Below are 26979 nucleotides of genomic sequence, written 5' to 3'. Positions count from 1 at the left end.
GGCGCTACAAAACTACTAATCTCATATTGGCCCTTGGTCGTTCCTTTAACAGGCGGCGCTGTTCAGTCTCCATTCGAAAAGACCACTTCATCCTCTTTCGTATGTCGGCGGTAACAGCAGCACTAGGCGGAGGCGTCAGAATGCGGGCAGCCACAGATTTCAACCCTCCCGGTTCGTCTGTCGACACTATCCGTTTTCAGTCTCCATGAACTCACCTCTTGCCATAGAAGTGCAGTTACGGAATTGAGTACATTTTGTCCTTTTGGAAACAGTTGTCTCCTGAGATTATTGATCTCGGAGTAAGGTGAGCAGAGCCACAGCGACGAAGACTAACTGTTTTTGCTGGTGGGTGGAAAGACGGCATCCGGCCTCCGAGGAAGAAGAGCAGAGCAAGGTCTGGTAGTCGGGAGGAAATAACCCTAAATCTTTCTGGTAATTCATCTACTGTTTAGGCTTATTTTGGTCTGTTTCGTTATTTCACTGTAAGTAGGAATCGCGGCTCTAACGCTGCTGCGAAATTGCAACACAGACAGCTTGAAAGCGCAACGTAGCATCGCTACAGTAAATGTATGTAGTTGAGCTGTACAGTTTTTTCTCATGGGTAATTTATCCGTTCTATGGTGTCTATAGAAGGTTAAACTTGTTTTAGAAACCACGTTATGGTTCAAATAGGTAAATACTCCGGTGGTAAAACTGCATTTGTTTGTGTTCACAAGTTTCTGGTTCAGGAAATGCCCCTTTAGAACGCTGGTCACTGGCTGTAGTCACTGCTACATTTAGTTGTCTAAACTTATCAAATGTGGTTATTCACCGCATGTTGTTTAAACACTGCGTCACGTATTGAAAAATGTAGGCAAAGGTTTTGCTTCCGTTTTGATGCGTACATTTAGAACATAATGAAGACAGTAAACAACATTCAGAAGAAACACGTTAGATAGCGAAGACAATTGTGGATGGAATGAGGTGTTGTCGAGGTCGGTGTTGTCTGCCGTTACAGAGTGGAACACTGAAGTCTGACAGTAATCCAAACCCTAGATCGTTTGTTATCCCGTGAAACGGAATCCGTGTACCGCTATAATGGGGGGAAATGTATCAGTGCACTGTGTTATTACAGTCAGATTGCACTCCGGTGATAAAGGCGAAAGCCAACTTGATTGGTTTATGCTACGGTAGTACACTCAGTATAGCCATTGGAAGATGTGTGTGTGTGTGTGTGTTGTGTAAGCCTGTGTGTGTGTGTGTGTGTGTTCAGGTTACTTCTCAGTTGGTGCGACATTGACCCACATCAAGATCCAGGCTGTTCTTTGTGAAACAGATCCCAAGGGAGGTACTAATTATACTGACCTGAGTCCAGTTTCTCTCAAACTCTTCACGTTACCATAACACTGGGAAGACTTGAACACTTTGTCTAGGATACTATAGTTCCCAGGGTTTCAGCAAAAGGAACTTTGGAAGAGAGGGCTAAACCAGTAATGATTATCAATAGTAGTTCTATCTCTTAGAGATTTATTGATAAGGTGTCTTTAGATCCATTTCATTGTATGGTGTTCAAACCCATGCGATACATATTCAGTTATATAACAGATATTGTTCCTTGCCAGCTCTGTATCTCTGAGCCAAGCCCCCCCCCCCATCTCTGTTTTCATACCAGCCACAATGTCTTCATAAAAACATGGCATCCTATTCTGTACCTGTGTCATATAGAAGATCCTTTATTTAAACATCCTGTCTGTCTGCCTGTCTGTCTGGTTGTCTGCATGCCTGGCTGTCTGTCTGTCTGCATGCCTGGCTGTATGTATGTCTGATTGTCTGCATGCCTGGCTGTCTGTCTGCATGCCTGGCTGTATGTCTGTCTGCATGCCTGTCTGTCTGCATGCCTGTCTGTCTGTCTGTCTGCATGCCTGGCTGTCTGCATGCCTGGCTGTATGTCTGTCTGCATGCCTGTCTGTCTGCATGCCTGGCTGTCTGCATGCCTTGCTGTATGTCTGTCTGCATGCCTGTCTGTCTGCATGCCTGGCTGTCTGTCTGCATGCCTGGCTGGCCTGTTTGCCTGTTCAGAGCTGGGGGTGTTCAGGGCTGGGGGTGTTCAGGGCTGGGGGTGATCAGGGCTGGGGGTGATCAGGGCTGGGGGTGTTCAGGGCTAGGGGGGGGGGGGGTCAGGGCTGGGGGTGTTCAGGGCTGGGGGTGATCAGGGCTGGGGGTAATCAGGGCTGGGGGTGTTCAGGGCTGGGGGTGTTCAGGGCTGGGGGGGGGGGGGGTCAGGGCTGGGGGTGATCAGGGCTGGGGGTGTTCAGGGCTGGGGGTGTTCAGGGCTGGGGGTGATCAGGGCTGGGGGTGTTCAGGGCTGGGGGTGTTCAGGGCTGGGGGTGATCAGGGCTGGGGGTGTTCAGGGCTGGGGGTGATCAGGGCTGGGTGGGTTCAGGGCTGGGGGTGTTCAGGGCTGAAGTGGAGGGGCAGGTCCAGGTACTGTAGCGCTGTACAGCTTATGAGGTCTCCTTAAATACACGTGTGAGCTTTGTTGACACAGGGCCGTCTGAGGGGGCGGGGCTGAACTGTAGCAGTGCTCCGAGGGTGGGGGGGGGGCGACACGTGGAATGTGACAATCACGTGGTCGTGACAGACAATTAGATGTTTTTTCCTCCTTTTTTTTTTATGGGAGAGAGAGAGAGGGGGGGGTGAGGAGGAAGAGGGGGGGGGGGGGTGACAGAGAGACAGGGAAGTAGAGAAAGAAAAGCCTACTGCTCTTCTGATTGGCTGGATCTGTGGGACAATCCTGGCCACTGGGTGTATTTTGGGTCGAGTGATAATTAAGTTTTTCTTTTTTTTTCGTCGGGGGAGGGGGGTGAAAAGGCTAATTGTAGGTTGCATAATGAGTATAATTAGTGAAGGGTGAGTGTATGTCACTTCCTCCTCAGAAGCTGTTTAGACTTCTGGAATAGAACCATCCAGAAGCAGAACTTCAGAACAGGCTCCACTTTCCCAGCCCCCAGAGTGTCTGCTCCACCAGGTTCCGTTTCCTCAGGGTTGGACCCCACTGAGTTAGCATCTCAGTTGAAGCCATCACACAGCAGCTCTGTCCACCTCCTGCTGTGTGTGTGTGTGTGTGTGTGTGTGTAGATGGGAGACAGTGTGTGTGTGTGTGTGTGCCAGCTCCATAAAGAACTACAAGTGGATTATAACTCTGGGAGTGGCAGCTGTTGGTCGAGGCTTTCCCAGGCCTGCCATACAGTGGTGCCCCGCCCCCTCCCAGGCCTGCCATACAGTGGTGCACCCCCCCCTCCCAGGCCTGCCATACAGTGGTGCCCCCCCCCCCCCCAGGCCTGCCATACAGTGGTGCCCCCCCCTCTCCCAGGCCTGCCTTGCAGTGGTGCCCCCCCCCCCCTCCCAGGCCTGCCATACAGTGGTGCCCCGCTCCCCCCTCCCCCTGGCCTGCCATACAGTGGTGCTCCCCACCCCCCCTCCCCCCCTGGCCTGCCATACAGTGGTGCTCCCCACCCAGCCCCCCACCCCTGTTAAAGCCCTCTCTGAGCCCTCCTCATACTGATCATGGGTGAATAAACTCCCGGGATGGTATTGAGAGGTTGGTGAGGGAGTGGGTACACACACAGTACACACACCATGTGCACAGATGATAGAAGCTTTGTCAGCCATTTGAGGAATGTGGAAGAGAGGTGGGATGGTGTGTTTGGACGATGGGGATCAGCTTTTGTGTACGTGTGTGCATGTGAGTGAGTGTGCATGTGAGTGTATGTGTGTGTGTATATATGTGTGTGTGTGTGTGTGTGTGGAGCCCAGTCAGTTGGTGGTTCTGCAGCTCAGATGATGATGATGATGAGGATGGGGATGATGATGAGGATGGGGATGAGGATGATGGATGATGATGATGATGAGGATGGGGATGATGATGAGGATGGGGATGAGGATGGGGATGAGGATGATGATGATGATGATGATGATGAGGATGGGGATGGGGATGATGATGAGGATGGGGATGAGGATGATGGAGGATGATGAGGATGATGATGAGGATGAGGATGATGATGAGGATGGGGATGAGGAGGATGATGATGAGGATGGGGATGATGGATGATGATGAGGATGAGGAGGAGGAGGATGATGGTGATGATGATGATGAGGATGGGGATGAGGATGATGGATGATGATGATGATGAGGATGGGGATGATGAGGATGAGGATGAGGATGATGATGATGGATGAGGATGAGGAGGATGATGGTGATGATGATGAGGAGGATGATGATGATGGATGAGGATGATGATGATGGATGAGGATGAGGAGGATGATGGTGATGATGATGAGGAGGATGATGAGGATGAGGAGGATGATGGTGATGATGATGAGGATGGGGATGAGGATGATGGATGAGGATGATGATGATGATGATGAGGATGATGATGAGGATGGGGATGAGGAGGATGATGATGATGATGAGGATGATGATGAGGATGATGATGAGGATGATGATGAGGATGAGGATGGGGATGAGGATGATGATGAGGATGAGGATGAGGATGATGATGATGATGATGAGGAGGATGATGATGATGATGATGAGGATGATGAGGATGATGATGAGGATGGGGATGATGATGAGGATGATGATGAGGATGATGATGATGATGATGAGGAGGATGATGATGATGATGATGAGGATGATGAGGATGATGATGAGGATGGGGATGATGATGAGGATGATGATGAGGATGAGGATGAGGATGATGATGATGATCTGGGTAGTAGCATGTCAGCACCTCACACTCTGCACTTCTGGTACAGCAGGCTTCTAAACAGAGACATCACACACACACACACACACACACACACAGGACAGGTGCATGGAAACCTCAGTTTCCTTCCGTTTGTTGTAAAGAGAGAATTGAGGTCACGTGATGAGCCGTTAGCTGAGCTGTGTGTGTGTGTGTGTGTGTGTGTGTTTGTGTGTGTGTGTGTGTGTGTGTTTGTGTGTGTGTGTGTGTGTGTGTGTTTGTTCACAATGTACAATGGCCTTCTTTTGTTGTTTGACTGTGATGTCAGCATGGATGAATGTGGCTGGTGTCAGAGTGGTCGGGCGAGGCAGGATGAACTGCCCCTCTCTCTGAGGAGTGTGATTGAAGGAGGGAGAGAGAGAGAGGGGGGGGGAGAGAGAGAGAAACAACGATTGAGGAAGGGAGAGGGGGGTGGGTGGTACAGTGGGTGGGAGGGGTGTGTGTGTGGGGGGGGGGGTGTAGAGGGGGCCAGAGCCCTCCTGCTGGGGTCTGAAGAGAGGCATTGTGGGAAGTGGAGCAGCCCAGTTGGACCCAGACCAGACTCTTCAGTCACACCACCATTGGGGTACCATGCACGGATAGACCCTGTGTGTGTGTGTGATAAAGAGATATCTGTGTGTGTGTGTGATAAAGAGATATCTGTGTGTGTGTGTGATACAGAGATATCTGTGTGTGTGTGTGTGTGTGTGTGTGTGATACAGAGATATCTGTGTGTGTGTGTGTGTGTGTGTGTCGCTCGCTCGCTTGCACTCAGTCTTTGTTCTCTCTCTCTCTGGCATGGTGATGCCCCCTCTCACCCTGTGGACTAACTGTCCCATCATGCATTGCTGCCCCGTGGGGGTTGGCAGGACTGGCTGGTAATCTGGAGATTATCGTGTGGCATTGTAAGAACAGCCAGACTGGGATTATTCACACTTCACACACACAGATCTCTTTATCATACACACACACACACACGCAGAAAACCTACAGATGTATAATAGATGTATATGCATACTAATTTGTGATACAAACATAGCCAAACGTGTACATGTTTAGACATTGACTCTCTCACACACACACACACACACACACACACACACACACACACACACACACACACACACATAGGGAAAGTGATGATGGTGTCTTGTTACAGAGCCTACTGGCTGGAAGAATGAATTATTTATGGCTTAGTGGGACACACACACACACACACCAGGTCTGTTTTATTGGGCTAACAGTTCTCACTGTCTAATAGTTGACGTTCTCTGTGTCTTCTCAGACAGATGATGAAGCACAGTAGAACCTTTCTCACTCATCAAACCATCATCGGGCTAGGCTAATGTGGGCTAGACAAGGTGGGCTAGGCTAAGGGGGGCTAGGCTTTGATTGTCCAGAGAGTGGGATATTCTAAGACACACACACACACACACATAAGAGTGGAGCTCCCCTCCCCCTGCTCCCAGGTGTGCTCTGGAATGTCCCACCTGGGCCCAGCTAGGACAGGAAGCTGTCACACTGATGCAGCCGGAAGGACAGGAAGCTGTCACACTGATGCAGCTGGAAGGACAGGAAGCTGTCACACTGACGCACCAGCAAGGACAGGAAGCTGTCACACTGATGCAGGAAGAAGGGAACCCTGGGAGGGGGTAGACCCCAGTGACACCCTTCACTGGAAGGGGAGAGGGGGGGTTGGAAGAGGTGTAGATGGAGGTGTAGGAGACTGGGAAAGAGAGGATGAGGGGGAGAGGGGGGTTCTCAGAGATAAGAGATGGAAGAGGGGGCGGTCTTAAAATGGCTTCCAGTCTCAAGTCTTACTGAGTCCGACACTGTTGTTGTTTGGGTTTGTTCTGACTTGAGTCACTGTTGTGTACATGCTCACATCAGCCCAGGAATGTGAATCTTCCCAGCATCGGCCGTGAGGAGGAAGCCTGTGTTTTTAGACACACACACACACACATTCCTGCCCGTGTTTGTCTGTCCAGAGGAAGCGGCTCGTTAAGCCTTGTTACCGTGCTAGCTGTAATGAAGAGGAGGCCTGAGCCAACACCACTGGCTTATGTAACACGGAAGTGATTGTTGAGAAGTAGAGAGGGAAAGGAGGGAGACAGATGAGAGAATGGCAGGGATGGTTTTAGAAGATAGTCCAGATAGTGGCTTTTGGATGTGAGAGAGAAAGGAAAAATTGATTTTTGATGGGAAGAGAGAAGTGGAGAAAGGGAAGACATAACAGGTACAGTATTGACTTCACTGACAGACCACAAAGTCTGTTAAGATGCAAGTCAATAACGACCCGTCTGTTTCACACACCGCACACACACACATGCAGAGGGGTAGAGGGGAGAAACAGTTCCTTTCATCTAGATCCTCTTAAAAAACCATTAGAGACTGCTCACTGACTATGCTAACATCAGGCCCCAACAGGCTTCATTTAACGGGCTAAGAGAAGCTTTGTAGCATAGTGTGTGTGTGTGTGTGTGTGTGTGTGTGTGGAGGGGGTTAGCTGTGGGTCAGACTGGAGGCTGTCCCACTCATCACTTCATTCGACACAGGGATTGTGTCTCCATGTTCATCCTCTTATCACCCTTTCACACTGAGATGCACACACACATACACACACAGTCCTAACTCCACCCCCTTGCTATACACAGATGACAATGGAGTTTCTGGGTGTTTACTGTGTGTGTGTGTGTGTGTGTGTGTGCAGTCTGGCTCTGATTACTAATTTCCCTGTTTAGTTTTGTGGCCTGGGGTTTGTGTTTGTGATGAGACTGAGATTTTCCCAGAGAGAACCGCTCTCTCTCACTCTCTCTCTCACTCTCACTCTCTCTCTAGTCCATTGGGAGAGACTGCAGTGCTCAACCCTAAAAATAATTCTCCATCTTCTTTACTTCTGCTCTCCATCACTCCACATCTCGTTCCTCCTCGCTTTCTCCCCCCCCCCCCCCCCCCCCCCCCCCTCGTATTTACCCCTCAATCTTATTTGTCTTTTTTGTTGTCTGCCCTGCTCATTTGCGCACGCTCACTGACACAAACTCCCTGACACACACAAACACACACTGAGACACACACACTCACTGACACGCACACACACAAACACACACTGAGACACACACACTCACTGACACGCACACACACAAACACACACTGAGACACACACACTCACTGACACGCACACACAAACACACTTACATAAACAAGCAACCATTAGCAGTGTTATTTCAGACTATCCCCCAGGGTCAGTCACATTGATACTTATTTTAGTTTCCCTCACAAGGAGCCCACTGTGTGAGCAGAATGTGTCACTGTCTGTTTGTCTCAGAGTCTTGGTGTGTGTTTAAGCACTTCTTTATGTCCTGTGTGTGTGTGTGTGTGTTGGGCCCAGATCCAGTCAGCCCATGTGATGAGTGTCTGTTCACTGCCAAAACACATCCTGTTACATCACTGTTAACGGTTGCCCCCGGCAGCGCAGATACTTTACGACTACTGGCTGCTGTATTCTTTGCCTCACATTGGATTGGCCACCAAGATTTTTGGCTGGCTGGCTGGGTAGGGGTAAGGGGGGGGGGGTATTGCCATGGTGATTTATTGACCTCAAACCTCCTCTGGGGATCAGAAGGTCACGTCTCTAATGGTGGGGCTGTCTTAGATGGTGAGGTGTGTGTGTGTGTGTGTGTGTGTGTGAGAGGTAGTGTGTCTCCATGGCTTTGATGTTATCTAGACCATAGACACACACCTGGACTGACAGAAACCCTCTGGCTGTGCTTTGGACTGGATGTGTATTCACCTCTGATTCTCACTGTCACAGTGTGTGTGTGTGTGTGTGTGTGTGTGTGAGGTGCAGTCCAGGTGTCTCCTGTTCTCTGTGATCTCTGTATCATAGAGGAGATGTCGGTGGCCTGGAGCTAGGTGTGACCCCATCACTCACCTGTGTGTGCGTGTGCGTATGTGTGCGTGCGTGCGTGTGTGTGTGTGTGTACAGTACACCAGACAGACAGGAAAGGTGTCTGAGACAGCTGACTCACTCGCTCATCCATGCATTCATGCATTCATTTGATGTGTGTGTGCCCGTCGAGGCAGACCCCAGGTGGACCCTGGCTGGTGATGTGTGGGGTTCAGGCCCTGACTGCTCTGTGCTCTGGGGGTTTAGAGGGCGTAGGAGGAGCCACAATGCTGTGGGGAGACCCAGTGTGAATCACTCTCAGCAACCGCTCACCTGTGTCGAAGGAGACACGGGCTGTGTTCAACCAACAAGTCTGCCTCTTTCTCTCGCTGTCTCTCTCTATTCCTCCCTCCCTCCATATCTCTCTCTCTCCCTTCCCCCCGGTCCTCAGCTTGCAGTACTGTACATGCTGGGAGTCACCCTGCTCATTTCATGGCTTTCAGACAAACACAAAGACACCATTCTGTTCTGCTTGTTGAAATATGCTCATTTTCTCTCTCTCTTTTGCTCGCTCTCTCTCTCCCCCTCTCTCTCTCTCTCTCTCTCTCTCTCGCTCTCTCTCTCTCCTTCTCTCTTTTGCTCTCCCTTTACCTCTCCCTTTTGCTCTCTCTTTCACTCTTGCTCAGTCTCTCAATCTCTCTCTCTTTCTCTCTGGGACCTCCTTACTCTGGGATAGATTAGACCTCCTAACTCTGAGATAGATTAGACCTCCTAACTCAGGGATAGATTAGACCTCCTAACTCAGGGATAGATTAGACCTCCTAACTCAGGGATAGATTAGACCTCCTAACTCTGAATTAAACTGGAACCCAACACTGGAATACATAAAAGAGTTAAAAACCCTTGAAGATAAATGAGTACTGTCATCATATTCAGGATACTTCGGTTACAATCTGACCTTGTTGCCTTATCCCCTTTCTGATTTGTTTTACTGAACCCCCCCCCCCCCCCTTTGTTTGTCTTTCCCCAATGGCTTTTGTCATATTTAATGTATGTTGCATTGTACATTATATTGTTTTATTGTTATTATTTATTTATTTTGTATTATTTATTTTTTTCATTCTCTGTACAGCGTAGAAAGTGTAGTATGGCTGACTGGGGGTGAGGGAGGGAGGGAGGGAGGGAGGGAGGGAGGGAGGGAGGGAGGGAGGGAGGGAGGGAGGGAGGGAGGGAGGGAGGGAGGGAGGGAGGGAGGGAGGGAGGGGTTGAAAGGGGGTGCTTTCGAAGGAAGATAGAAAATAAGCCGTGATGTAATTTGTTCTTTTTTTTTGTAACCTGTGAAACCAATAAAAATATTTGTCAAAAAAAAAAAAAAAAAAAAAAGACCTCCTAACTCTGAGATAGATTAGACCTCCTAACTCTGAGATAGATTAGACCTCCTAACTCAGGGATAGATTAGACCTCCTAACTCAGGGATAGATTAGACCTCCTAACTCAGGGGTAGAAACAGTTAGGAAAAGAAGAATATGGGCTCTGGGGCCTTGGTTGCCATGGAGAGGAGGAGGAGAGAGAGGAGGAGGAGAGAGAGGAGGAGGAGAGAGAGGAGGAGGAGAGAGAGAAGGGGAGAGAGAGAAGGGGAGAGAGAGAAGGGGAGAGAGAGATATGAAGACAAAGACAGGAAAGTTGTGCTGGCGGCTGAGTTGGGAGGCGGAGCCCTCAGAGGGCTGCTGTTGCAGGTGGTGAGCAGGGCTGCTCAGGGACTCGCTGGCTGTCATGCTGTGTGGGAGGAAGTTGACTTGTTTTGGCTTTCTGTGAACACTGGTGTCTGTCTGTGTGTGTGTGTGTGTGTGTGTGTGTGTGTGTCTGGTTGGTGTGGATATGTGTGCATATGAGTCTTAATTAGCCCTTGTTGTCTAACCCTGCCCCCCCCCCCTGCCCTTTGAAGTCTCCTCCTCTCAGACTACCCATCATGCACTGGGAGACACCCTGGGGGGTGCGGGGCCAGGGGAGATCTGAGGGGAACCAATGACGGCTGGTTTGGGGGTTCAGGCCTGGAATGTGGGTCAGGATTTCACATAGCAGTGAGTGGGCGTGCAAGAGAGAGAGAACGGTAGATCTGATCAGTCAAGACTGTTGGATTGTCTTTGATGATGAATTCCCTCTGCTACGTCTAAACCATTCAGATATGCCAGATGTCATATTACCCGCACTGACACACACACACACACACACACCAAGCCCCAAGCCTAGGACTATCACATGAAGACTCTTTGTTTTGGTGGGACTGAGAGATAATACCCATCTCTGTTACAGCCCTGTGTGTGTCACACTAAACCTTCTTATTTCACACACTGCACACGCATGCGTTTGTGTGTATATATATATATATATATATATATATATATATATATATATATATATATATATATATATATATATATATATATATATATATATATATATATATTTGTGTGTGTTGCAACAGACAGCTTGAGAAGATTCTATTGATCACTTCTCTCTCAGGAACAGAATTGATGCGCTTTGTTAGCTGTGCAATGGAGCAGCATTAAAAGGGGCTGTTTTCTTTACAGCAAGAGAGGAGAGGGAGAGGAGGAGACTGATAGAGGGAGAGATGTTGAGAAAGACTTTCTGCTTTTAGGAAATTCTTTTTTCTTTAGTGGGTGAGAGGCTGGTAGCATGACACACTTCTGCAAGTAGGCCAGGGGCCTGCTGTTAACGACATACTAACACTCACACACACAACTATACATTCAGAACCTGAGACAGTGAGAAAATAGGAGTTGTTGAAGGCCAAGGAAACCATGTGTTTGTGCATGGTTTTGGACCACCATACAGGCCTCCCCAGCCTGGCCCGTTTCCTAAGCTCTCTGCCCAGGGACAGACACACTGCCCTGGCTACATGGAGAGCCCTGAACTGAAGCTTTGGAACTCCCAGTAATTAGTCTCATGGTTAAATCACTGCATTACTCAAATAAGGCCCTTGTTTTGACCTTAGGATATGCCGAATGGAGTGTGTGTGCCCTGATGAAAACCACGAGCATTGCTGATGAGATGAATAGAGAATGTTCTTTTGGTAAATTGTATTAGTGAATTCAGAGCACACTCCCTCACCTTCCTCTCTCTCTGTCTCTCCCTTTCTCTCTGTCTCTCTCTCTCAACCTCCTCCTTGTCCTCTCCTTACCTCTCTGTCTGGAAAGCACACACACACACACACAGTCACACACACCTCTTCTTCATTAGCTGAGTGTTTTAATGAGACCAACTCCATCCGAGATGTAGAAAAGAGAACCAGGTCATATTCCGAACAGCGCGCACACACACACACACACTCTCTGTCTAACATCAAAGGCCTACACCCCTGCCTGGTACATGTTGGGGGTTGGGCATGCGGGGTGTGTGAGTCTAATCTTTCAAGCATACACACTCACTTTCTCCCACACACACACACACACACAGAGGGGGCCTCTGAAAACCTGGTGGTGCTTCCAGGATCGGAGTGTGTCTGGTGACAGTTAAACTACACAGGAGGATAACCTGGCCACTAGGACACAGTCACAGGAGGATAACCTGGCCACCGGGACACAGTCACAGGAAGATAACCTGGCCACCGAGACACAGTCACAGGAGGATAACCTGGCCACCGGGACACAGTTACAGGAGGATAACCTGGCCACCGGGACACAGTCACAGGAGGATAACCTGGCCACCGGGACACAGTCACAGGAGGATAACCTGGCCACCGGGACACAGTCACAGGAGGATAACCTGGCCACCGGGACACAGTCACAGGAAGATAACCTGGCCACCGGGACACAGTCACAGGAGGATAACCTGGCCACCGGGACACAGTCACAGGAAGATAACCTGGCCACCAGGACACAGTCACAGGAGGATAACCTGGCCACCGGGACACAGTCACAGGAGGATAACCTGGCCACCGGGACACAGTCACAGGAGGATAACCTGGCCACCGGGACACAGTCACGGGAAGATAACCTGGCTGAGGCAGAGCTGTGTGCGTGTGTGTGAGAGAGAGAATCTATTAAGATGGGTGTGGGGTACTGAACTGCAGACACTGATTCACTGAATGATTCCACAGACTCTTGGCAAGCACACGTCATGGATGAATGTCTGAAGAATTTCTGGAATGATGTGTATGTGATCCAGGTAATAATCCTTAGAGGAAGATTACTTATTTCCAGTGTGGCCAAAAAAGAGAGCCAACGAGAGATGGGAGGAGGGTGGATGGATAAACAGACGGATGGATGAATGGAGGGATGGCTGGAGAGGAGCAGCGATGAGAGTGGAGAGAGGGCTTAACTCTTCAGTAGAGGTGGGGACAGTAGGATCACTGCTGGTGTTCTCCTGCTCTCTCTGTGTGAACACCTCCATCCTCACATCCTACTCCCTCCTCACTGGCGTGTGTGTGTGTGTGTGTGTGTGTCAGTACTGGATTGGGCAGGGAGGGTATGTAGAGGGGCGATACAGCGAGAACACAATGAGCAGGGAAGCTAGTCGAGGCCCAGAGAGCAAGGTGTTTCCTGTGACCTGGATCACTGCTGTGTCAGCACACACACACACACACGCACATGCCCACATACGCACACACATACTCACACACATGCACACACACACGCACCCTCGCGCATCTAAACACATCAAAAGAATTGCATGCATATACATCATGTTTTCTTCAAATCACAACACATTATCACCACATTTCACACACGCACACACACACACAGCAGGCAGGTAGGTGTGTGTTGTGTTGTTGCTGAGGAATGTGGTCGTCTCTAAACGGCTCGCTGACCTTTTCACCTTGCGTCAGACTCCAGCCTGTCTCAACCAATCACTGTAGCTGCTGCCCTTGATCTGTCCGGGTTGCTGCCTGCCATCCAATCACAACACAGGAAACACCCAACACTGATCTCTGGGGGAAGGGACAGTTTGAGGACAGTGTAATGAGGAGGCACAAGAACATTGTGTGTGTGTGTATGTGTTCCTGTGTCTCCAGAGGTGTGTGTGTTCCTGTGTCTCCAGAGGTGTGTGTGTGTTCCTGTGTCTCCAGAGGTGTGTGTGTTCCTCTGTCTCCAGAGGTGTGTGTGTGTGTGTTCCTCTGTCTCCAGAGGTGTGTGTGTTCCTGTGTCTCCAGAGGTGTGTGTGTGTTCCTGTGTCTCCAGAGGTGTGTGTGTTCCTCTGTCTCCAGAGGTGTGTGTGTTCCTGTGTCTCCAGAGGTGTGTGTGTTCCTGTGTCTCCAGAGGTGTGTGTGTTCCTCTGTCTCCAGAGGTGTGTGTGTGTGTGTTCCTGTGTCTCCAGAGGTGTGTGTGTTCCTGTGTCTCCAGAGGTGTGTGTGTTCCTGTGTCTCCAGAGGTGTGTGTGTTCCTGTGTCTCCAGAGGTGTGTGTGTTCCTGTGTCTCCAGAGGTCTCCTCTAGGTGTTGAGATCATCTGATCCAGTCCTACTGACCAGCCTCTTATCAAATAGCAGCCGTGTGTTTCTGCGTGTCACTGAACAGCCAGCGTGTGTTTCCACGGTGTATTCATCTGTTATTAAGGCCTTCTTAAGGTGCTCTTACAGCACGGCTCGTCTGCTCATTAATATTAGATGAAAAGAAGCTGTGGTTTATTCATGTCTGGTTTATTTTTGCTCTCCCTAGTGCAAGGTTTCCACAGTCCCCACTGGACACAGAGATTTCATCTGGAACACACACACACAGGCTCTCACACACACACACACAGGCTCACACACACACGCACACACACACACACACACGTTTGCTTGCTTGTATTTGTCCATCGAGGCCGATGATGACGTCCACTTCTGACTCAACGGTGAATTCTCTGGTGGCTGTATAGTCCTATCCTTGATCCACAGATTTGATCACAAGTGGGACATGTGTATGTTATAGTGGTGGTACCGGCAACCTTGGTTGCCTTTCTTTTATGTCCCTTCTTTCCTGTCCCCTGCCTGTCCTGTCCCCTGGCTGTCCTGTCCCCTGTCCTGTCCCCTGTCCTGTCCCCTGGCTGTCCTGTCCCCTGTCCTGTCCCCTCCCTGTCCTGTCCCCTGTCCTGTCTCCTCCCTGTCCTGTCCCCTGGCTGTCCTGTCTCCTCCCTGTCCTGTCCCCTGGCTGTCCTGTCCCCTCCCTGTCCTGTCCCCTGGCTGTCCTGTCCCCTCCCTGTCCTGTCCCCTGGCTGTCCTGTCCCCTGTCCTGTCCCCTGGCTGTCCTGTCTCCTCCCTGTCCTGTCCCCTGGCTGTCCTGTCCCCTGTCCTGCCCCCTGCCTGTCCTGTCTCCTCCCTGTCCTGTCCCCTGGCTGTCCAGTCCTCCTCCAGTCCACCTGACGCCAGGTGTTATGGTCAGCAGCCCTCCAGGTCCCCAGGTTGGATATTACACCTCTTTAGCGCTGTTTTGATTTGGTCTTTATAGCGCGTCTCCTGCCCTCCAGCAGAACGTTGGCCTTGGGCGAGCTGGCCATACAGCACTTTGTGAGGTAGATGATTGAGGGGGATCCTTATAACGTGCCCCAGCCATCGTAGCTGATGGTGGGTGATGGTGGCCTCAATGATCTTACAGCCTGCTCTCCTGAGGATCTCAGTGTGTGGCACTCGGTCACGCCAAGTGGGTCCTAGTATGCGCTGGAGACAGCGGATGTGACAATGCTCCAGGGACCTCACATGGCAGCTGTAAGTGACCCAGGCTTCATAACTGTAGAGGAGGGTGGTGATGCAAACGGCTTGATACACAGAGACTTTTGTAAGGAGATGTAAGTTCTTGTTTTGAAAGAGCCGGTGCCTGAGTCTCCCTAAGGCAGCTTGTTGGATTCTGTTCTGGACCTCATTGTCGATGTGATTGTCCTCAGAGAGGATGCTCCCCAGGTGTTTGAATGATGGTACAACAGACAGATGCTTATCAGTGATGCTGATGGCTCACACACACACACATGCACACACACACATGCACACACACGCAGGCTCACAAAGCTAAGAGGGAACATCACTCCACCTCTTTAAGCACTTACTGTTTGTTAATTTAAGTGTGTGTGTGTCAGTGTGTATGTCACGCTACATATGCCAGTGTGTGTGTGTGTACGTGTGTGTGTCAGTGTGTTTGTGTATGCCTCTGCCCTGACCTCTGACCCCTGTGTCTCCTGCAGGCAGACATGGAGAAGATGAAGCGTTTCCGTCGGCGGCTCTCCCTCACCCTGCACACCAGCCACACCATCGACGAGTCCCTGTCGGAGCTCGCAGAGCAGATGACCATAGAGGACAACGGCTCTATAGACAGTGGTGAGGCATGGAGGCAGAGAGGCAGGGAGACAGAGAGGCAGAGAGGCAGGGAGACAGAGAAGCAGAGAGGCAGGGAGGCAGGGAGACAGAGAAGCAGAGAGGCAGGGAGACAGAGAGGCAGGAAGACAGAGAGGCAGGGAGACAGAGAGGCAGGGAGACAGAGAAGCAGAGAGACAGAGAGGCAGGGAGACAGAGAGGCAGGGAGACAGAGAGGCAGGGAGACAGAGAGGCAGAGAGGCGGGGAGACAGAGAGGAGGGGAGACAGAGAGGCAGTGGGAGAAGTACTAATATTGTTAGTGCGTCAGTTGTGGAGATTAGATAAGACGCAGAGAGGAAAATAAACTTGTAGCCAAATTACACACACACACACAGATGCACACAGACATAGTCACGTCTTTGGGTTGCTCTGAGGTAATGTTAGTAGTAGCTGTCAGCTTTGCCTGCCCAGCTTGGCATTTGAGTGATAGAATTGTGTTAAATGAAGCCGATTAAAACTGGATAAAGCAATGGAGGGGGGGGGGGGGCAAGAGGGAACAAGGGAGAGAGAGAACACAGGGAGAACACGGAGAACGCAGGGAGAACACGGAGAACGCAGGGAGAGAACAACATGAAGAAGAGCAGTGTAGGAGAGAGAAGAGAGATGTGGAGCATGGGAGAATGTTAGAAAGAGCTGCTTCTGATCTCTACTTGTCTGCTCCTCCTGCTTATGAAAAGGGTATGGCACATGGCCAGACTAGACTCACACTGACACACACACACACACACACACACACACACACATGCAGATGAAAGGTGCTACTGACAGCAGTTTGAGTAGGTGCAGGTGAAGACGGCAGCATGGAGAGAAACGCAGACACACACACACACACACACACACAACAGGTAACACTTCAGATCCAAGCGGTTGTGATAAGCGTTTGTCAATAGGTGATAAGGCATGAAGAGGGGGATGATTGGATTGGCTGAGTGGTTGATGGACCCATCCACTGACCAATGGGGTTGTGTTTCAGAGCCCATTGTGCGTAACGGCCGCCCGCCCACCTCCCACAGCATGCAGTCCTTCCTGCAGCAGTACACCGGCTCCTTTAAGAAGCCTCCGCTACGGCGACCACACAGCGTGATCGGGGGCAGCCTGGGCTCCTTCATGCCCATGCCCCGCAATGGCAGCCGCCTGGGTGAGTCACACACACACACAGGCAGACAGACAGACAGACAGACAGACAGACAGACACACAGGCAGACACACAGACAGACACACACAGGCAGACACACAGACACACACAGACAGACACACACACAGGCAGACACACAGACACACACACAGGCAGACACACAGACACACAGGCAGACACACAGGCAGACACACAGACACATACACACACACACAGACAAACAGACAGACACACACACAGACAGACACACACACAGACAGACACACACACACAGACAGACACACACACACAGACACACACACACAGACACAGATGCACACACACTGGGGTGCACACACATCGAGAGGCACCCACGTGCACACACACACACCAGGAAGTCAGTGAGGAGAACAGATGGTGACGGTGAATACACAGGAAGTGTGTCATAGCCCCAGTGAGTTCAGTCTTGACACGGTCAGAGCAGATCCTCCCCAGCAGAACGGCTCCTTCTCTGTCTGTCTACATGCACGCACACACACACACACACTTCTGTCTTCACGTTCTACGTCATCATCTGGAGTCTCCCTGGTTCTGCAACATCCTTGCTTCCTGTTACAGTTGAGCTCACGAGCCCCTGTTTCCTGTCACATTTGATTTGACATTTGACTTGAGAATGACTACGATTCTATCATTGGTTTTGATTTGTGTGTTTCCGTTTTTGATCCCAGCTTGATGTTTGTTGAAGCTGGTGTGTGTCTCAGGGTGTCGCATCCCTGAAGTCTACTGAACAAATCCTTGTAGGATCCTAACTTATGTGGAGTTTGTTCTAAAAGTTATGGAATTCCCTCAAATAGCTATCCACCTAAGATTGTGGCTTGGAGGGGGAGGGTGAGATAGATGAGATGAGTGGGAGGTGAGGGGGAGAGATGAGAAGGAGAGAGAGCGGGGGAGGTGAGGAGAGAGAGTGGGGGAGGTGAGGAGAGAGAGTGGGGGAGGTGAGGAGAGAGAGTGTGGGAGGTGAGGAGAGAGAGTGTGGGGGAGGTGAGGAGAGAGAGTGTGGGAGGTGAGGAGGAGAGAGAGCGGGGGAGGTGAGGAGGAGAGAGAGGGGGAGGTGAGGAGGAGAGGTGAGGAGGAGAGAGAGTGGGGGAGGTGAGGAGGAGAGAGGTGAGGAGGAGAGAGAGCGGGGGAGGTGAGGAGGAGAGAGAGCGGGGACGGTGAGGAGGAGAGAGGTGAGGAGGAGAGAGGTGAGGAGCAGATGTCAGTAGAGTTCAGTTCCCCTGTGTCTGAGGTGTTGACATACTGATGACAGAGATGTGGACGCTCACACACACACTGAACTACTCATTAAGACACAAACGCCATCTGACACCCCTGACTCCACAGCACATCCCCCCCCCCCTCCCCGCTGTGCTGTGGAGTCAGGCGTTTACGGCCCAGAAGGAAGCAGGTTGAACTGTTTAATCTTTGGCCTCGGGGGTTCACTGGCAGGATGAAAAAGAGACACTCAGGAGAGAGAGAGGTGGGGGCAGCTCATAAAGCTTCTCTCTCTCTCTCACAACTTTCTCCTCTCTCTCTTTCTCTCTTACAACTTGTTCTGTTTTTGTCTAATAAACTTTCACTCCATTCAGTGTGTAGCTCATGGTGCTCTCTCTGCCTCCCCCCCCCTCCCCCCCCCCCCTCCCCCCCCCCCCCCCCCCCCCCCTCCCCCCCTCAGACATAGTCCATGAGAACCTGAAGATGGGCTCAGATGGAGAGAGTGACCAGGCATCCGGGACGTCGTCAGATGAGGTCCAGTCTCCCACCGGGGTCTGCCTGAGGAGCAGGGTCCAGCGCCGCATCTCCATGGAGGTGGGAGCACACACACACACACACACACTGACACACACATACACACTGACACACACACACTGACACACACTGACACACACTGACACACACACACTGGCACACACTGACACACACACACACTGACACACACATACACACTGACACACACTGACACACACACACTGGCACACACTGACACACACACACACTGACACACACACACACACTGACACACACACACTGACACACACACTGACACACACACACTGACACACGCACACACACTGACACACACACACACACACTGACACACACACACTGACTCACACACACACACACTGAACGGCACTGACACACACACACTGACACACACACACACACACTGAACGGCACTGACACACTCACACTGAAACACACACTGACCCTCGTGTACACACACTGACACACACACACTCACACACTGACGCAAACATACACAATTCGCTAATACACACGTAGATAAGCAAGGAAGACTTTAAGAGGCTTTGACTGTCTGTGTGACACATCACTGATACGATCCCTCAGAGCAAGTGACAGAGAGACGGACTGAAGAGAGGGGGGAGAGGGGAGAGATGGGAGAGAGAGAGGGAGAGGGAGAGAGGGAGGGGGAGAGGGAGGGTCGCATCCCAGCTAGGTGAGCTGCAGGGTTGAACACTAACTATGTATAATGGATGTGTTACCATGTCACCCTCTCCCTGTATGAGCTCTGGCAGAGAGGACAGAGGAAGAACGGCATAAACAGAACAGAGTCAAAGAGAGAGAGTCAAAGAGAGAGAGTCAAAGAGAGAGAGTCAAAGAGAGAGAGTCAAAGAGAGAGAGATGCAGAGAGAGAGAGATGCAGAGAGATGCAGAGAGAGGCAGAGAGAGGGAGGAGGAGAGACACAGAGACAGACACACAGTGAGAGAGAGAGAATATTAGAACGAGAGAGTGAGAGAGTGATTGATGACCTCCTTGTTCCTCTCAGATGGACTGAACATCTCACATCCAGTCTCAGACCTTTAGAGAGGCCTTCTGGAGCCACTCTGGTTGCCATGCACTTGAGGGATATTAATATCAGCTCTGCACAGCTCCAACGCCGTATTGAGTTCTGCCTCTGTTGTTTTATTATAGATGAAGTGCGTGTTCAGGTTTAAGACTCGTGTCCTCTTTAATCTGGTGTTACTCAGCCCCCTGCTGGTAGCGCCTGGGTACTGCACGCTGGAACGCAGAACAGGGGTTCGGACGCTACAAGCTATGATGTCCTTGTAGGAGTACAACAGTGTCTCAAACTGACAACCACACACTGAAACACACACTGCTTCATCTCTGTGGTCATGGCGTGTGTGTGTGTGTGTGTGTGTAGGGGAGTGTTACACTAGTACACTGGTTTGTAGCGAGTCATAGAAGATCAGCTCTTTAGATACTCAGGATCTGTTTACAATTCTTTTGGAGGTGAGGAACACATGGGAAAACTATAACTGTGTCTAAATATAAATACTGTTTGTGTTCAGAGTTCAAACTGTATGAGGTGGTTTGTCCACGTCTTTCTCTGTCTGGTTGAAGGTTGTTGTTGTGGTGTGTGTGTGTGCGTCGAGTGTGTGGTGGGCGCTGTATCCCATCTTGTTGAATGAGATGAGCGTGTTGAGTGTTTGGTCGGGTCTGGGGGGATGCATGGCAGACGTGTTGTGGTTCTTGTTGTGGGAGGAAATGAGTTATTTCTGATGTACAGTGTGTGTGGATCTTTTCAGGGCTGTGTGTGTGTGCATGAACAGATCTACAGGAACACACACACTCAAACAGTGTGTGTGTGTGTGTGTGTGTGTGTGTGTGTGTGTGATATGACTGTTGTTCTAGATTATTTTCTTGTGTGTGTGTGTCAATCAATCCATTTATTTATTTGATCAAGAGGGACATTCATGAACATAAAGATGTAAATACACCAAATGATAGCCAAAAGGCAGTCCCCCTGCCAGAGTGAAAAAAGGCTATACAACCTGAAAAAAAGGCATTAAGTTAAAATATATCAATGTGTGTGTGTGTGTGTGCAGGACCTGAACAAGCGCCTGTCCCTGCCTGCTGACATCCGTATTCCTGACGGCTACCTGGAGAAGATGCAGCTGAGTAGCCCCTCATTCCAGCTGCCCCTCAGCCGGCGGTCCCGCAGAGCATCCCTGGTGAGGGGGGGGGGGGGGGTAGAGCCTTCCTGGTGAGGGGGGGGGGGGGGTAGAGCCTTCCTGGTGAGGGGGGGGGTAGAGCCTCCCTGGTGAGGGTAGAGCCTTCCTGGTGAGGGGGGGGGGGGTAGAGCCTCCCTGGTGAGGGGGGGGGGGTAGAGCCTTCCTGGTGAGGGGGGGGGGGGTAGAGCCTCCCTGGTGAGGGGGGGGTAGAGCCTCCCTGGTGAGGGGGGGGGGTAGAGCCTCCCTGGTGAGGGGGGGGGGGTAGAGCCTTCCTGGTGAGGGGGGGGGGGGTAGAGCCTTCCTGGTGAGGGGGGGGGGGTAGAGCCTCCCTGGTGAGGGGGGGGTAGAGCCTCCCTGGTGAGGGGGGGGGGGGTAGAGCCTTCCTGGTGAGGGGGGGGGGGGTAGAGCCTCCCTGGTGAGGGGGGGGGGGTAGAGCCTCCCTGGTGAGGGGGGGGGGGTAGAGCCTTCCTGGTGAGGGGGGGGGGTAGAGCCTTCCTGGTGAGGGGGGGGGGGGTAGAGCCTCCCTGGTGAGGGTAGAGCCTTCCTGGTGAGGGGGGGGGGGGTAGAGCCTCCCTGGTGAGGGGGGGGGTAGAGCCTTCCTGGTGAGGGGGGGGGGGTAGAGCCTCCCTGGTGAGGGGGGGGGGGGTAGAGCCTTCCTGGTGAGGGGGGGGGGTCTTGTGTGTATCCTGTTAATGACCTAATACTGTTATTGATTGAATGAATGAATGAATGAATTAATGAATGTGTGTGAGTGGGGTGTGTGTGAGAGAGGAAGATTACAGCATTTTTTATTCCGTGTTCACCAGTTGCGTTCGCGCTACAGCCCTCTGCTCTGGTTGTTTCCATGGCAACGGGTCTGCTGTGAGGCGGACTTGGAATGATCTAGAGTACAGAACGCTTTAACACAAGAACATTCTACAAATACAATTCTCACTTTTCTCTCCCTCTGTCTCCTTCTCTCTCTCTCTCTTTCTCTCTCTCTCTCTCCCTCTCTCCTCCTGTCAGTCGGAGATCGGCTTTGGGAAGTTGGAGACGTACATCAAACTGGACAAACTGGGAGAGGTCGGGACACACACACACACTCACTCACACACACACTCACAAAACTATTATTACTTTCATAGTTCTGACAGAAATAGTCTATGCCTGACGTATGTGTGTGCGTGTGTAGGGGACCTACGCTACAGTGTTTAAGGGGCGCAGTAAGCTGACTGACAACCTGGTGGCGCTGAAGGAGATCAGGCTGGAGCACGAGGAGGGTGCACCCTGCACGGCCATCAGGGAGGGTGAGCCTCTTCCTCACTCCTAGCTCTCCTTCTGTCCCTCCCTCTTTCCCCCTCCTCCCTCCTCTCACCAGCCTCCTCATCCCTTCATGTCGTTCTCCCTCATGCTTCAACTCAACCCTCGTATGTCCAGATCGAAAACCTATTATCATCTGTTTGCCGCTCTCTCTCTCTACCCCGTCTCTCTTCTTCTCTCTCTACCTCTCTCTCTACCACTTTCTCTACTTCTCTCTCTGTACCTCCCCCTCTCTCTACCACTCTCTACCTCCCTCTCTCTCTCTCTCTCTCTCTCTCTCTCTCTCTCTCTCTCTCTCTCTCTCTCTCTCTCTCTCTCTCTCTCTCTCTCTCTGCCTGCCTACTAACCACCCTCTCATCCTCTCCTCTCTCTCTCACACTCGCTCTCTTCTTCCTTTCATCCCCCTCTCCAGTGTCGTTGCTGAAGGACCTCAAGCACGCCAACATAGTGACCCTACACGACATTGTGCACACCGAGAAGAGCCTCACGCTTGTCTTTGAGTACCTGGTGAGTTCCCTGGGACTTGTAGTCCTCAGCCCTGGGACTTGTAGTTCTCAGCCCTGTGCGTGGTGTGCTCTTCCTGTCTGACCTGTAAGTCCTTTGTGCAGGACAAGGACCTGAAGCAGTACATGGACGACTGCGGGAACATCATGAGCATGCACAACGTCAAGGTGAGGGCGTTCAGGAGTTCCACGAGGGTTGCCAGGTTTGGGGCAAGTCTGAACAAGATGTTGTTTACTTAAACGTGTGTGTGTTCCCAGATCTTCCTGTTCCAGATCTTGCGGGGCCTGTCCTACTGCCACAAGAGGAAAGTTCTCCACCGCGACCTGAAGCCCCAGAACCTGCTCATCAACGAGAAAGGAGAACTCAAACTGGCCGACTTTGGTGAGACAGACCTCAGAACTGCTGTCAGACCATGTGAGGAGTTTTTTATAGGTTTTTCATCGACTGATATCTTGGTGTGTGTGTGCGTGCGTGTGTGTGTTGTCCCAGGTCTGGCCCGAGCCAAGTCTGTCCCCACTAAGACGTACTCTAACGAGGTGGTGACCCTGTGGTACCGCCCCCCCGACGTCCTGCTGGGATCCTCAGAGTACTCAACCCAGATCGACATGTGGTGAGGACGCCTCACACACACACACACACACACACACACACACAGATACTACACAAACACACTCTCATGACACACTCTCACCACTTGAGACAGGATTATTTACAGTGAGGGACGAGATCACCTTGACTGCAATCTTCTAATGACTTATTGTGACGTGGGTCTCTCTGTCATCTCCCCTCTCCCCTTCCCTCTTCTCCCCCTCCTCCCTGTCCCCCTCCCTTTTCTCTCTCCTCCCCCTCAACTCTCCCTCTCCTCCCTCCTCTCCCCCTCCTCTCCCCCTCCTCTCCCCCTCCTCTCTCCCCTCCCCCACCCTCCTTCCCCCACCCTCCTTCCTCCTCCCTTCTCTCCTCCTCCCTCCTTTCCTCCTCCCTCCTCTCCTCCTCCTCCCTCCTCTCCCCCACCCTCCCGCTCCCTCCTCTCCCCCTCCCTCCTCTCCTCCTCCCTCCTCTCCCCCTCCCTCCTCTCCCCCCCCCTCCTCTCCTCCTCCCTCCTCTCCCCCTCCCTCCTCTCCCCCTCCCTCCTCTCCTCCTCCCTCCTCTCCTCCTCCCTCCCTCCTCTCCTCCTCCCTCCTCTCCTCCTCCTCCCTCCTCTCCCCCACCCTCCCGCTCCCTCCTCTCCCCCACCCTCCTCTCCTCCTCCCTCCTCTCCCCCTCCCTCCTCTCCCCCTCCCTCCTCTCCTCCTCCCTCCTCTCCCCCTCCCTCCTCTCCTCCTCCCTCCTCTCCTCCTCCCCCCTCCCTCCTCTCCTCCTCCCTCCTCTCCTCCTCCCTCCTCTCCTCCTCCCTCCTCTCCTCCTCCCTCCTCTCCCTCCTCTCCTCCTCCCTCCTCTCCTCCTCCCTCTCCTCCTCCTCCCTCCTCCCCCTGCAGGGGGGTGGGGTGTATCTTCTATGAGATGGCTGCAGGTCGGCCTCTGTTTCCGGGCTCCACCGTGGAGGACGAGCTGCACCTCATATTCAGGCTGCTAGGTACATGCAACACACCACAAAACAAGCATTCGTACGGGTATTACTATGACCTGCTATTTGTTGGAGCAAAATACGTTACTTAATGTATTGACCGTTCCACTCTCACGCCGTCTCTCTTTCTCTCCCTCTCTTTCATTTTCTCCACCTCTCTCGCTCTCTCCTCTTCTTTCTCTTCTCTCTCCTCTTCTCTCTCTCCTCTTCTCTCTCTCTTCTCTTTCCACCTCTCTCTATCTCCGTCTCTCTCTCCACATCTCTCTATCTCTCTCCCCCTCTCTCTCTCAATGTCTCTCTCTCTCTTCCAGGAACTCCGTCAGAGGTGAACTGGTCAGGGATCTCCTCCATTGAAGAGTTCAAGTCTTACAACTTCCCCAAATACAAGCCCCAGCCCTTCATCAACCACGCACCCAGGTACCAACCCTGTCCGTGTGTGTGCGTGTGTGCGTGTGTGCGTGTTTGTGTGTGTGTGTGTGTGTGTGTAAGATTGTGTGTGTGTGACTGTGTGTGTGAGACCGTGTGTTTGAGACTGTGTGTGTGAGGCTGTGTGTGTGTGCTTATGTCCATGTGTGTTAGTGCTTATGCGTGTGTGTGTGTTGGAGTGTGTATCGTGTGTTGCATGTTAGCCAGGGCAGGAAATCCTGTGGAACTTTGGAGAGTTGACTCTCCACTTCCTTCCTCTTGTGAGTAAGGGTGTCCAATCTGTCACTGAGGGAAGCTGACAGTAAACCCAGTCATCCCTGACCTCTCTCTCTCTCCCTCCACCTCCTTCTCCTCCCCTTCCTCCACCCCTCTCTCTCTCTCCCTCCACCTCCTTCTCCTCCACCCCTCTCTCTCTCTCTTTTTTGCCAACCCTCCCTTCCTCTCTTTTAGGTTGGACAGTGAAGGCATTGAGCTGGTGTTATCGTTTCTGAGAGTGAGTATATTTAAAACCTGAGATTTTCCATGCAGTGGAAGAGTCCTGCTTCATTTGAGCCTGTCACACTCCCATGAAGTACCACTAGCGGCTTGTAGGGGTCATTGTGGTTAGTCTTCCTTAGTCAACCTTCATGATAACCCACATTGATCCAGTACATACTCTATTTTTACTTTATCTGCCACCAGTGTGACTCTTATCTTTTTTGGTATCTTTTTTTCCCTCCAGTTTGAGTCCAAGAAGAGGATTTCAGCTGAAGAGTCGATGAAGCAGGCCTACTTTAAGAGCCTGGGGATGAGGATACACACCCTGCCTGAGAGTGAGTGTTTACTGCCAGGCTAGAAGTCCTGGTCCTGGTCCTGGTCCTGGTCCTGGTCCTGGTCCTGGTCCTGGTCCTGGCCCTGGCCCTGGCCCTGGCCCTGGCCCTGGCCCTGGCCCTGGCCCTGGCCCTGGCCCTGGCCCTGGCCCTGGCCCTGGCCCTGGCCCTGGCCCTGGCCCTGGGCCCGGGCCCGGGCCCGGGCCTGGGCCTGGGCCTGATCAAGTCAGCTACTGCCTGGCCATATCAAACAGTGTTGTAATCTAAAATAAACTATGCTCTGTGTCATACAGGTATATCAATATTTACCCTCAAGGATGTTCAGCTTCAGAGAGACCCAGGCTACCGGAATTCCTCATATTCAGATTCAGGTGTGTGGTACAGTAGGCACACCCATCTCACAAACACACACACGCTCTGTGACTTGTCTTAACTGTGTGTTTCTCTCCCCAGGCAACAGTAAGAACAGAAGACAGAGCATGCTGTTCTAGACTCTCTGCCTGAGGAACATGATCAAGATGCCCCAGCCACCCTCGCTACCCCTCCACCCTCCCACCCCCACCCCTGATGGAGTAGGCTGGAGCTGTTTCTCTCCTCCACCCTCCGCATGAGCCCCCCTCTCCCCTAGACGGAGCACAGAGAGAGAGAGAGAGAGAGAGAGAGAGAGAGAGAGAGAGAGAGAGAGAGAGAGAGAGAGAGAGAGAGAGAGAGAGAGAGAGAGAGAGAGAGAGAGAGAGAGAGAGAGAGAGAGAGAGAGAGAGAGAGAGAGAGAGAGAGAGAGAGAGAGAGAGAGAGAGAGAGAGAAGACTCTACTGGGTAGGATATGTTTATTTATTTAAAGAGTAGGGGGGGGGGGGTCGGGGTGGGTGGAGTTATATTTTTGCTGCTAAACTTACTACTGTTGTATTTAACACGCCGTTTGTGAAGATGATGTGAACTCCAAACGCCATGTGAAGCCGCAGTCAACCGGTTGGTGAAGTTCTTGCCGTTGTGATATTCTACATTCAGTGTCCGGTTACTATGGTTACTACGATCCCACCATCATCGGTGTCGTCATCATAGATGTTCTCTCTGCTCTTGTTGTGGTTGTTGTTGTTGTTGTGTTCAGAGACTAAATGCCTTTTTTTATATTGTTGTTATTATTATTATTATTACATTTATTTTTTCTGGAGCTTCCTTTTGAAGGTGTGAGTGTTTTGGACTTTCCGTGAACGAGGGATGCCCAACAGATGCCTGGTCCTACCCCCTGA

General features: G+C 51.6%; 1 protein-coding gene across 2 annotated transcripts; it reads left to right on the top strand.

The window, feature by feature from the left end:
* Positions 1-70: 70 nt before the first annotated feature.
* On the top strand, positions 71-26408 carry cdk17 (cyclin dependent kinase 17). Of its 2 annotated transcripts, XM_084702113.1 has the most exons (18): positions 95-171; positions 273-432; positions 15824-15956; positions 16967-17131; positions 18822-18955; positions 21002-21127; positions 22133-22189; positions 22299-22413; positions 22839-22933; positions 23035-23097; positions 23188-23311; positions 23420-23540; positions 24406-24503; positions 24806-24911; positions 25371-25413; positions 25642-25732; positions 26023-26100; positions 26183-26407. In XM_084702113.1, the coding sequence occupies exons 3-18, from the start codon at positions 15830-15832 to the stop codon at positions 26218-26220; spliced, it is 1581 nt and encodes a 526-aa protein (XP_084558239.1). In that variant the 5' UTR covers positions 95-171; positions 273-432; positions 15824-15829; the 3' UTR covers positions 26221-26407. The 2 variants fall into 2 exon arrangements, with proteins under 2 accessions (XP_084558240.1, XP_084558239.1); XM_084702114.1 differs by having other exon boundaries at positions 71-394; positions 26183-26408.
* The last annotated feature ends 571 nt before the right edge of the window (positions 26409-26979 follow it).

This window comes from Hypomesus nipponensis, chromosome 7 (genome assembly GCF_054491055.1).
Source record: "Hypomesus nipponensis isolate SF chromosome 7, ASM5449105v1, whole genome shotgun sequence".
NCBI classification, from domain to species: domain Eukaryota; kingdom Metazoa; phylum Chordata; class Actinopteri; order Osmeriformes; family Osmeridae; genus Hypomesus; species Hypomesus nipponensis.
Note: the sequence above shows the minus strand (reverse complement) of the source record. Positions and strands in the feature narration are given on the sequence as shown.

Excerpts from the sequence above, each read along its gene's own strand:
- cdk17 (XM_084702114.1), top strand. The coding sequence starts at position 15,830 with ATGGAGAAGATGAAGCGTTTCCGTCGGCGGCTCTCCCTCACCCTGCAC. Across the intron at positions 21,128-22,132 it reads GGTCCCGCAGAGCATCCCTG|TCGGAGATCGGCTTTGGGAA; the intron begins GTGAGGGGGGGG and ends TCCTCCTGTCAG. Across the intron at positions 25,733-26,022 it reads GATACACACCCTGCCTGAGA|GTATATCAATATTTACCCTC; the intron begins GTGAGTGTTTAC and ends TGTGTCATACAG.